At 49.1% G+C, this 12,292-nt stretch overlaps 1 protein-coding gene across 1 annotated transcript; it reads left to right on the top strand.

The window, feature by feature from the left end:
- Positions 1-7,261: 7,261 nt before the first annotated feature.
- On the top strand, positions 7,262-9,597 carry NR0B2 (nuclear receptor subfamily 0 group B member 2). The gene is made up of 3 exons (XM_007078168.3): positions 7,262-7,802; positions 8,605-8,874; positions 9,557-9,597. Exons 1-3 carry the CDS (start codon positions 7,262-7,264, stop codon positions 9,595-9,597), a joined length of 852 nt encoding a protein of 283 aa, XP_007078230.2.
- The last annotated feature ends 2,695 nt before the right edge of the window (positions 9,598-12,292 follow it).

Raw genomic sequence — 12,292 nt, 5'->3', positions numbered from 1 at the left:
GCCGCACCGCCCAGGCCCGCCTTCTCGCCCTGTCTTCCCGCCTCCCTCCGGGCCCGCGACCACTGACCGCGCGGCAAACAGCCCGCTTCACCGACCATTGGTCGACATGCTGAGCCAATCGTCGAGCGCGTCCAGGAAGCGGTGGGCGGAGCAAGGGTCCCGGAGTTTGGCGTGAGTTGCTATGGTCACCAGATGCTTTGGAGCCTTCCAGAAAACCCTGAACTAAAATCTGGCCGGGTTGGAAGTTAAAAAGGGACAAACTCTGAGCTTCACCCCTGAGAGTGACTTCCCAGCTTGTAGAAAAGTGGAACTGAAAGTGTCCTAAGTCCTCTCTTCCAGTCCTTCCATGAGGCAGTGGAGGCCCTAGCCCAAAGGACAGCCTACCTCTGTCATCATCACACACTTGCCAGGGCCAGTTTCTTGGGGTGACAAACTGTACAGTGGCTCAAGCCTCGTCCTGGGAAGGGCTCCGTGCTTGGTTTAATGCTCTTCTGATGCAGTCTTGAAATTCTTAATTTTTGAACAAGGGACAACACGTTTTGCACCGGGCCCCACAAATTATGGAACGGTTGCTGTATTCAACCTTCAGTGGGGGACACGTCCCAGCCATCTAAGGAAAACCGCTCCACTTTTGCGGTGAAATTCTTCATCTTAGTCTTCTCAGGGATTCTACCCTTGTTATTGTCCTTTTTTTAAATCTCCTGCATCACAAATGCTTTTCTTCTGGATCATTCCCTTCAATTTACAAACATGCTCTAATGTCACTTATTTTTTACCATTCCGTGACTCCCATTTTCTCATCCTACCACTGCAATTTTCGGTTCTCACTTACAGCAAAACTTGAAAAGATTGCTATACTTGTCTCTCCACTTTGTTACCTTCTATCTTTCCTCAATTTATTGTAATTAGCTTTTTTCTTTTTTTAACATTTATTTTTGAGAGAGAGACAGACAGACAGAGCACAAGCAGGGGAGGGGCAGAGAGAGAGGGAGACACAGAATCTGAAGCAGGCTCCAAGCTATCAGGCTGTCAGCACAATGCCGGATGCAGGGCTTGAACCCAAGAACTGCAAGATCATGACCTGAGCCGATGTCGGTGGCTTAACCCGACTGAGCCACCCAGGCACTCCCTAATTAGGCTTTTCTTAAAAGACTGTAACCAAGGGTACAATGACCTTGTGTTGCCAAAGCCCAGGGACCACTATTATCTTCCTCAACTTCCTAGCTGCATTTGACAGTTTGCTCCCTCTTCCTTCTGGAAACACTCCCCCCACCTCCCGCCCCCACCTGGCCTTCAGGCCATACACAGGTCTCAGAAAACACAGCTCTCCACGGTGAGAAAAAAAAAAAAATACAAGACTTGGAGCACCCGCTGGCTCAGTCAGAAGAGCATATGACTCTTGATCTCAGGGTTGTATGTTCCAGCCCCAAATTGGGTAGAGATTGCCTAAAAATAAAATCTTAACAAAAAAAATCCAAGATGTATCTTTTTAATGTTTATTTAATGTTTTGAGAGACAGAACACAAGCGGGGGAGGGGCAGAGAGAGAGAGAGACACACAGTATCCAAAGGAGGCTCCAGGCACTGAGCTGTCAGCGCAGAGCCCTATGCGGGGCTCAAACCCACAAACCGTGAGATCATGACCTGAGCCCAAGTCGGTCGCTTAACCCACTGAGCCACCCAGGCGCCCCAAAAAACCCAAGCTCTAAAACCTTGGAGTCCAGCTTTACATGACCACCCCCCACAGAGGGGTCTCCTTCTCCTCCTCCTCCACTGCCTCCTTTAGAAAATGAGGGTGAAAGCAAGAGCAATAATAATGACCACTGCCCTTCCTTTACTGAGCACTTGCTGTGTGCCAGGCTCTTTGTGTCCTGAAAAACACCTAGGAAAGGCATTATTAGAGGCAGATTTTCCGTGAATCTAATGAAACTTGAACCTCAGCGCCCTTCACTTGCACATCCAATGCCTTGGGGAGAGGCTGGGCAAGGTCTTCTTTATATAGATATAGATATAGATATAGATATAGATATAGATATAGATATAGATATAGATGTTTTATAGATATTTTACAGTTATAGATATTTTACAGTTATAGATATTTTATAGATATATTTTATAGATATAGATATTTTATAGATAGATATAAATACTCATAGTTCATGAGTTCAAGTTTGAGCCCCGCATTGGACTCTGAGCTAACAGTATGGAACCTGCTTGGGATTCTGTCTCCCTCTCTCTCTGCCCCTCCCCTGTGCACTCTCTCTCAAAATAAATTAAAGCTTTAATATATATATTCTTTTTATTTTGCAAAAATAAAAAGCTTAAATTATAATTGCTCAAGACCACTGTTTGCACTGTTTTTTGCCCACTCTATCCCACTTCCCACTATGAGTGATTCCCAAGACACCTGGGAAGAACCTGGGTGGTGGAGGAGAAAGAAGGACAGGTAAAGAGAAGAAGCAAATCTGTACAAAATTCTTTCAATCATCATTAAATTGTCTGTCACTTCATAGTGATGCCAACCCAAAAAGGAAGTTCTCTCCTATAAAGAATACGCAGCATATACAATTATAAATACTCCGTGCATAGGGGCGCCTGGGTGGCTCAGTCGGTTGAGCGTCTGACTTCAGCTCAGGTCATCATCTCACAGTCAGTGAGATCGAGCCCCATGTCGGGCTCTGTGCTAACAGCTCAGAGCCTGGAGCCTGCTTTGGATTCTGCATCTCCCTCTACCTCTGCCCCTCCCCTGCTTGTGCTCTGTCTCTCTCTCTCAAAAAATAAATAAACGTTAAAAAAATTTTTTAAATAAATACTCCACGCATATATTTCTTTTTTGATAGTAATTACGCAAAGTAGAATTTATCAAAATTCCTACTACAAACCTATAAGCACGACTACAAGTATCAGAAACATCTGTGTGAAGTATCCTGGCTATCAAGAATAAGACATGTTTTTATTCCTAAAAAAGAAAAAAAAAGAATAAAACCTGTTTTTGATCAACCATTCCAGAGGAAAGACAGAATCATCGCTCCATTTTCACTGAAGGAACTTATTTTAAAATTTTTTTAATTTTTTAAAATATTTATTTTTTTTTTAATTTTTTTTTAATTTTTTTTTCAACGTTTTTAATTTATTTTTGGGACAGAGAGAGACAGAGCATGAACGGGGGAGGGGCAGAGAGAGAGGGAGACACAGAATCGGAAACAGGCTCCAGGCTCCGAGCCATCAGCCCAGAGCCTGACGCGGGGCTCGAACTCACAGACCGCGAGATCGTGACCTGGCTGAAGTCGGACGCTTAACCGACTGCGCCACCCAGGCGCCCCTAAAATATTTATTTTTGAGAGAGAGAGCATGAGCAGAGGAGGGGCAGAGAGAGAGGCAGACAGAGGATCCAAAACGGGCTCTGTGCTGACAGCAGAGAACCCCACGTGGGGCTAGAACTCATGAGTGAGATCATGAACTGAGCCGAAGTCTGACGTTCAACCAAATAAGCCACCCAGGTGCCCCTGAAGAAATAAGGGGGAGGGAGCCACAGTGGCCCAGAGCAAAAGTCAGAGCCCCAGCAGGGTGAGGAAGGTGGCCATATGGCATGGGGTCCAGCAAGGTGAAGAAAGTGTCCCTGAGTGGGAGGGGGCAGCCAGACACAAGCTATCAGAGCCCAAGTGGGGTAAGGAGGGCATTTCATAGGGAATCGGGTGGTGGTAAATATGGGAGACTGATTATAAATAGATCCAATAAGTGAATAAATTCAGAATGATGAAAGCCAGATTTCTCGGTGTTGGAGAAGGGAGTCATAAATATAAAAAGGGGAGAATGAGAATGAACCCTATTATAGTAGATTCGAATTGCAGGTAATAGTCTGAATCCATGTTTTATAGTATGTATAAATAGATATAGAAATAAATATAAGTGTGTGTGTCGGGGGGGGGTGTGTGTGTACTCTCCTTAATTCTGGAAGGGCCTGGGAGCAGTGACACCCTCATAACAGTGAGCAAGTCCAGGTTTCTAATTACCCTCCCAGTACCCAGATCATGGTTTTTATTTATTTATTTTTTAATTTTTTTTTAACGTTTACTTATTTTTGAGACAGAGAGAGACAGAGCATGAACGGGGGAGGGTCAGAGAGAGGGAGTCACAGAATCTGAAACAGGCTCCAGGCTCCGAGCTGTCAGCACAGAGCCCTACGCGGGGCTCGAACTCACGGACCGCGAGATCATGACCTGAGCTGAAGTCGGCCGCTTAACCGACTGAGCCACCCAGGCGCCCCCAGATCATGGTTTTTAAATACTACTCTCCACTAAAAGATTGAACCAGAGCTTCTTGGAGTACTGGTTGATTGTAGGGGCTTGAAAAGAGGTATCTGCTTAGACCGGAAAACAAAGGATGTTCAAAGAATGATGGGGTATGACAAAAGGACAGACTCCAGCTTGAAAGAGCTCCCGTGGGCCAAATCTGTGACAAGCTGAGCATTCAAATAAATAACGATAGTAACAGATTACAAGCCACTAAACAAAATAGGAGAACATGAGTTCATAAATAAATACACACATACATACATTCAAACTATGAGAAGGTATGTATCTACATTTTCAAAATACCTCCTCGCAAACTACAGATTCATTACAAAGGGGAAGAGAGTAAGTATAGTGGAGAGGCCTGGCAGACATCACCTTACTCGGGTGACCAACAAGAACCACAGGACAGATGGAAATGTGTGCTATCTGATAGAATGAATCAAGAACACCTCACTTCTGTGATATTCCTGCTAAAGGTACATAATCTGAGTCTAATCACAAGGAAGCCTTAGACAAACCCAAAATTGAGAGCCTTGCTACAAACTAACTACAACTCTTCAAAAGCGTCAAGGTCGTGAAAGGCAAGGAAAGACTGAGGGACTTTTCCTGACTGACAGAGACTAAAGAGACATTACAAATGCAGCATTGAGATTGTGGACGGAGCCCTGTCTCTGGAATACTTCCTCTAGAGCATTTGCTGAAGCTTAAGCGAGGTCTGAGATTAGATGGGAAATGGAAGGGAAGAGGCAAGCAAAGAATGTGCAGCTAAAACACGTAGGCAAATACCATCAAGCAATTAATCAAAGTATTGTGTTATTCTCCCGGGTTTGTGACATTCATGTTTTTCTGTCAGCTTATTTTAGTTTGTAATCGGCAGAGATTAGTTTTCTCATTTTATTAAAAAAATTTTTTTTTTAATTTTGGGGGGCACCTGGGTGGCTCAGTCGGTTGAGTATCTGACTTTGGTCAGGTCATGATCTCACAGTTCGTGAGTTCAAGCCCTGCATCAGGCTCACTGCTGTCAGTGCAGAGCCCTCTTTGGATCCTCTGACCAACCCTTCCCCCCTCTCCTCCCTCACTTACACTCTTTCTCCTAAAAAGAAATAAGCATTTAAAAAACAAAGATTTTTTTTTTAATTTTTAAATAATCTCTACACCCAACATGGGGCTCAAACTTAAAACCCCAAGATCAAAAGTCACATGCTCTACCTACTGACTGAGTCAACCAGGCCCCCCTCATGTTTTCTATTCCTAAAGAGGACCTTCCAAATTGTAGAAGCTTCAGGGCCCATAAACTCAATATGCACTATTGGCCTTTCTTGTACCTTTTAAAGATGAGGAAACTGAGGCACAGCAATGTAAAGTGACTTGCCCAATGACGCTAAGTGATGGGGCAGGATTTGAACCCGAGGGGTCTGACTCCGGTCTCCTCTGAGGGGATGCTGAAGAGGTTTCAGTTGTGGAAGGTTGCGGAAGGAACTTTACAAATGTAAGGATTAAGATTATTCACAATCGAATGAAAGATGTGCACCTGTTTGTCTGCTGGGGCTTGGTTCCTTCGGCAGAGGAAAGGGAGGAGCAAAGTCCTCCTACCGAATGCCAGAAACTGCTTAGAATTTCACATCTAGGACCTCACTGTGTTGTTGTCCCAGATGAAGCTCCTGAGGCCCACAGAGATTAAGGGATCAGCCCAAGGTCACACAACTGGAAAAGGACAGAGCCAGGAGCAAATGCCAGGGATGGTGATGGCTGCCCAACCGTGTGCTATAGCAGAAGGCTTGCCAAGCTGGGCTTGCCAAGGTCCATGAACACAACACAGCCGAGGACCTTCCCACCCTCTCCTCGACCCCACGCCCCACCGTCCTGAGACAGATGCCCGGGACAGAGTTGCCACGTGGCTGGCGGCAGAGCAGCGTTTCTGCCCGGATCATAAGTCGGCAATATCTGTGGACCAGGTAGCTGCAAGGTGGAGACCCGGGTAGCCACCAGCTCTGGAAAACTTAGGCCACACAGATCTGGCTGAACAACTGGGCCAGCGGATCCAGGGGAACAAGCGAGGACTTTGGAGTCAGACAGATCTGGGCTCTGTCTCTTCTTAGTGGTGTGACCTTGGGCAAGTCACTTCACCTCTTTGAGTTTCAAAAAGTAAGAATCTTGCCTCAGAGGCAAGCTCTAATATTAGACTGGAAAGTTCTTGGCCCACAGGAGGTGCTCAGTAAGTAGCAGCCATATTTCAATATCGTTCCGGGAGGGCTTCTCAGCAGACACAGCCTTTTGGGAGCTTTAGGAATCCAGGCTGAGGAGAGAGAGTTCTTCAGGACCTTATTTCTGCAGGCCCCCAGAACTGGAGTCAGAGGAGGGAGGCCTCCTAGTGTGCACAGTGGGCAAAGTCCTCCCAGCCCCCCAGGGTCCTGGCTCCCTTCCCTGCAGCCTGTTCCTTACCAACAACAGGAGCAAAGCCCCAAGGTTAGGCAAACAAGTCAGTGATAAGGCACTTCCAGGTTGGGCCTTGCATTCAAGGCTTGTCCAGCTCTGGGGTTGGCTTCCCAGCTTAGTGAGAGTCCTACAGGCACCAATAGGGAAACCTGCCATGACCACCTGCTGATGGTGCACCTGAGGCCTTGGTGCCCTGGTACAGCCTGGGTTAATGACCTTGTTTATCCACTTGAGTCATCCGATAAGGGGCAGTCGGGCCAGCGAGCAGGCAGTGCTGTACCCTGCATAGGCTGCTTCATTGACTAAAGTGATATCAGGGCCACGTGGAGCTCCCAAAGCCCCCTCCCCCACCACTTCCCCACCAATCCTGCAGGGTCAGTGCAGTGTTTCTTTTTTTTTCAATGAACATGACTTCTGGAGTCAAGGTTGTCAGGCTGTTCCCCCCTCCCTCCCACTGGGGTTATAAATAGCACCCACAGCGCAGAGCAGAGGGCGGGAGAGCTGGGAGGAAGGAGGAGCAGATCCCCAACCATGAGTTCGAGCCAGCCAGGGACCTGCTCGTGTCGGGGTGCTGCAGGCCGCCCGGCCATTCTGTACGCACTTCTGAGCCCTAGCCTCAGGGCCAGGCCCTCTGTGCCCCCAGCCCGTAGTCATTGCCTGTGCAGGCAGCACCGGCCTGTCCGGCTGTGTGCTCCCCATCGCACCTGCCGGGAAGCCTTGGATGTTCTGGCCAGAACAGTGGTCTTCCTCAGGAACCTGCCGTCCTTCTGCCAGCTGCCCCCCCAGGATCAGCAGCGGCTGCTGCGGGGCTGCTGGGGCCCCCTCTTCCTGCTGGGGTTGGCCCAAGACACTGTGACTTTCGAGGTGGCCGAGGCACCAGTTCCCAGCATACTCAAGAAGATCTTGCTGGAGGAGCCCAGCAGCAGCTCAGGCAGCGGCCAGCTGCCAGGTCGACCCCAGCCCTCGCTGGCTGCGGTACAGTGGCTTCAGTGCTGCCTGGAGTCCTTCTGGAGCCTGCAGCTGGGCCCCAAGGAATATGCCTACCTGAAAGAGACCATCCTCTTCAATCCTGGTGAGCTTCTAGACACTCCTGGGGCCCAGCCAGGGAAGGCACCTGCTAAGGGCTTCACGTCCGTTATCTCTTTGGGTCCTCATTATCACCAAAAAGCCACCTCACAAAAGAGGCTCAGAGAGGTTAAGTGATTTGCTGAACGTCCACACAGCCAGGTAGGGGCAAACCAGGGATGGGAACTTAGGTTTATTCATTCCCAAGACTAGCCCTGGCCACTCTATCTAAGAAAGTGTCCTGACCCTCAGGGAAGGTGGGAGTTGGGGGCGGGAAGATGGGCAGACACAGCTGTGCCTCCGTCACAAAAAATTCTGTAGGTTCAGGAGGACCCCATAGAGAAGAATGGAAATGTGAGATGAGAATTCCTCCCCAAAAAGCCCTAGTGGAATATCTAAATTATAGTAACTATGGTGATAGTAATGAATATTCATATTATGCCTACCATATGTTAGGCTCAATTATAAGGGTTTTGCATAGACTAGCTGATTTAAACTTCATAACATACCTAGGAGATAGGTACTATTATCTCCATTTTACGGACGAGGAAACTGAGGCACAGAGATTAATTTATCCAAGGCCATGCCACTGATAAGTGACAGTGCGGGATTCAAACCCAGGCAGCCTGGCTCTTACCCATTACTCTGGGCTGTCCCACAAATGGACGGATAAATAAAATGATAAATAAATAAATGGGGGAGGTAGTAACAGGGCCTCAAAGGCCAACCCCACAACCTCAGGGCTTGGGCCAGGATTGCTGCCTGGGAGTGGGGTACTCACCAGCCCTCTTCACCTTCTCTGCCCACAGGTGTGCCGGGCCTCCACGCCTCCTCCCACGTTGGACACCTGCAGCAAAAGGCTCATCATGCTCTGTGCAAGGCCCTGGAGACCTGGTGCCCAGCAGGCCAGGGCCGCTTGGCCCGTGTCCTCCTCACAGCCTCCACCCTCAAGTCCATTCCGCCCAGCCTGCTTGGGGACCTCTTCTTTCGCCCTATTGTTGGAGACACTGACATCGCTGGCCTCCTCGAGGACATGCTTTTGCTGAGCCAACCTGTTCCAGCCCAGGCAGAGATCAAGTGTAGGTTGGGCGGAGGCTGGCAGCGCTGATTTGGCCCAGCTGTTCCCGGGGGTGGCCTAATGCTCCCAGAGGAGGCAAGTCTGTATAGGCAGCGCTTCTGGAGTAATCTGGTCCTCGCCCAACAAGATGGGCTTTGGGGCTCCGCACTCACCACACCTGTCCCCTTGGCCGTCCTTGGTTTGACATGGTGCTCCAGCTCTCTGGCCATCCCTTAGTGATTCCTAGAGCCTCTGGGCCAAGATTCCTGTCCCCTCCCGAGGTGGGGATGGAAGCTTAGATGACCCGTTGGGCCAAGAGTCCTAATGACTTTGTACAGAACTTATCTAAGTTATTGGTTTTTGTAATAAAAGGCATGACACCCTTGGAGCCTGACACTGTAATTTGTGCATGTGGAAGGGACTGTCCCACCTCCAGGGTCTACCCTGCCCCTATCAGAAGGAGTCCAAGAGAAAGAAACCGTAAGGAGTGTTGGAGCCACTCAGGGAGCTGGGATATTAATTTTTCGGTGTGGAATGCTTATTTCATTTTGGGGGATGAGATTTATTTTGTACAGGTCTGAATCCAGGGGATGGGATCGGTTCAGGACCCCCTCACTTCCTGGCATTTATCTTTGGGGCTGGGGGTGTCTCTCCCTCTCCCCAAATCCGCTACTGACCCCTCCCTTGACCTCTGACCCCTACAGGCTCCCTCTCACCTCAACGAGCGTCAGATCACAGCCAGTGAGGAATATGAAGCAGTCCATTCCTAAACTAAAGCAGACAAGGTCACTGGAATTCCTGCAGTTTGGGGTCGCTCACTTCCACCACCCCTGCTGATGACAGAAGAGGATAGTCCACTGCTTTCCCAATGGGAGGGGCAAGGGCATCTAGGGTTGACCTGGTGCAGCTGCTTGGAGGCCAAGGCTGGCTGAGGTTTAGCTGCCACACCAGATGTTCAAGTCTGAGACACTTCCATGGCAGTTAGTTCACAGATACTGCCCTGAGCTCCCCCCTACCCCCGAGTTCCCTTCCGTGGCCCCCCCATCCCAGCCCTTCTCCTGGAATCCATTCTCATTGGCCACAACTAGAGGGGCAATGCTTGGCATAGCCATGGCCTTCAGGACCGCTCCATTCAGTGCATGGCTTGTGTCTGTTCTGATTGGTCAATGTCTGGCCCTCCGTGTTTGTTAAATATTTTGAATATCACCCAGGTTAGGGTAACTGACCTGCAGGCAGGAGGGAATGATAACAACATACATGCCTATAGGACCCCCTTTCAGGCCTCCCTCCTTCTTTAGCAATAAGGCCTGCCCCTACCAGTCCTACCCCCTTCACCACCAGTTTGGATTCTCTTCATGGGGCCAAGTTAATTATTGCTCAATGAGAGGTCATTCACTCAGGGACAACAGTTGAAGAGTTGTCATTCAGGCCTCTGCTGAAGGCCCCCAGGATACGGACCACAGGGAACTAACCATATACCCATTCTGGGCGCCCAGTGCCACAGCAAGGGCACCCCATCCCTTACCCAATCACCTACTCACCACTCAGACACCCAGAGTGACAGAAACGCACAGCTCACACCCTACAACAAAGATACATACAACTCAGACCTACAGCTCTCTCTCTGTTTCTGTCTCTGTCTCTGTCTCTCTCTCTCTCTCTCTCTCACACACACACACACACACAAAGACATACAAGTCAGACACACCTACAGACCCATAAAACAGAACCACCATCCACTCACACACAGCATGGAAAAGCACAGCCAAGATGCACTCACTCAGTGACATACAGCAGACCCAAACACAGGACAATAGAGACATGCACCCGAGCCAGATGTTGACACATACATCCCTATGCCCAAGGGTGGGGCACACGCTATGGAGACACCCTCCCACTGGGGAATGTTCTCCATGTTCTGTAGGTCACAGGAAAGAGAACAGTGGCCCCCAAACTAAGCAGACCTGTGTCTGCACATCTTCATGGTCTACGCGGAGCCTGCTAATCCAGCCCCAAACTGCCTGGCATTTGGGGGCTCAGCTAACCAATCACCCCCTTTCCCCCTGGTGACCCCCAACATCTACCCTCCTCTCAGACAGGCCATTTGCTCAACAGCTCCCCCAAGCCAGGAAGTAATCAAATTCCCAAATAGAAGCATCCTTTAGAACCCAGAACAGGCCCTGCATTCCTTTGCCCCCTAACCTCCCGCCAGAACTCCCCAACTCAGACCTTGGGCCACCAGTCACCTCTCCCTGCCCTGCCCTTCCCAGCACTTGGATAGACACCGCCCATTTCACCTTGCAAATGCATGAGGCAACTCTTCTAAGAGCAGATGCCTTGTCTCCCCATAGGAGCCAAATTCAGAGGATTCCTGGATTTCAGGTCATTCTATCTTCTATGTTCCTTCAGTAACTGCCTCTGTCAGTTTACTGTTGCACCTCTCTGAACCTGCAGGCTGGATCTTTCTGCCCTTTCCTCCTCCAACCGTGAACAGCCATTAGAAAGTGCTCCTCTCCGCTACCCACCCCAGCCTTTTCCCTCAACTTATCTAATGTTTCCATCATCCAAATAGCTTCCCTGATTAGCCCTATCTTCCTCCTTTGCAAACTTCTTCCCTACCCCTCCACATGGTTATGGAGCTATACTTCTGTCTGTTTCTCATCTGTATCTCTTGTGTTGCTCCCTGTGCCCTGTCCAAACCTTGTGCAAGGAAGATAAAGACAAATCTAGCAAGACTAAAGAGAGAATTATAATACAATGTAATATGAGCAAGAATGCTTTCTCCATGAGACAGCAGGCCTTCCAAAGGTGGGGGACCGTGTTCCATTATCAGCAGCTTACAAGTGGGAATTGTGTCTCATAACCAGAGAGGGAAGAGGACGAAACAGGCTCAGACAGGGTGTGCAACTTACTCAATGACTGATCACTATCTGTGCTGAGATTTGAACTCAGGCCTGTGTGACTGTGGAGGCCAGGCCCTTGCCACCAGCATAGGCTGGCATGAGTCATGGCCAGGAGCAGGCTGTCTGGAGCCAGCTCAGCCACTGTTTACTGACCATCAGCCATGATCCCTGTGCTCAGGCCCAGCCAGGGATGACTCACTAGGAATCAGGAGAGTGGCTGTGGCTCTGGGTCAGCGTTGGGTGCCGTTTTATTATCAGCATTATCTCTACCTTTATTAGCCTAATCACTGACTGCTTATTAAGCAGTCAGGCACTGAGCTGATGTGTGCTGTGTCATGTGCCAATACACCCTGACTTTCGGTGTCATAGAACCTGGGATACCAGCAAAAAGCCAGCACCCAGTATCCATCCATCCATTCATGCCATTATTCAACATCTCTCTTGATGATCACTTGTACTAGACCTTGTGCTAGATGCTAAGGGGCACAAAATACACAAGATACAGTCCCTGCATTCACTGAACATCCTGTCGTTGGC

The sequence above is a fragment of the Panthera tigris genome, chromosome C1 (genome assembly GCF_018350195.1).
Source record: "Panthera tigris isolate Pti1 chromosome C1, P.tigris_Pti1_mat1.1, whole genome shotgun sequence".
In the NCBI taxonomy this organism is placed as follows: Eukaryota; Metazoa; Chordata; class Mammalia; order Carnivora; family Felidae; genus Panthera; species Panthera tigris.
The sequence above is the reverse complement of the archived record's forward strand: the minus strand, read 5'-3'. Positions and strand labels throughout refer to the sequence as shown.

What these genes read in the sequence shown, in the direction of transcription:
- NR0B2 (XM_007078168.3), top strand. Translation starts at nt 7,262, where the DNA reads ATGAGTTCGAGCCAGCCAGGGACCTGCTCGTGTCGGGGTGCTGCAGGC. An exon ending in GACCATCCTCTTCAATCCTG is followed by an intron (nt 7,803 to 8,604) that starts GTGAGCTTCTAG and finishes CTCTGCCCACAG; the next exon opens with GTGTGCCGGGCCTCCACGCC. An exon ending in AGCCCAGGCAGAGATCAAGT is followed by an intron (nt 8,875 to 9,556) that starts GTAGGTTGGGCG and finishes TGACCCCTACAG; the next exon opens with GCTCCCTCTCACCTCAACGA.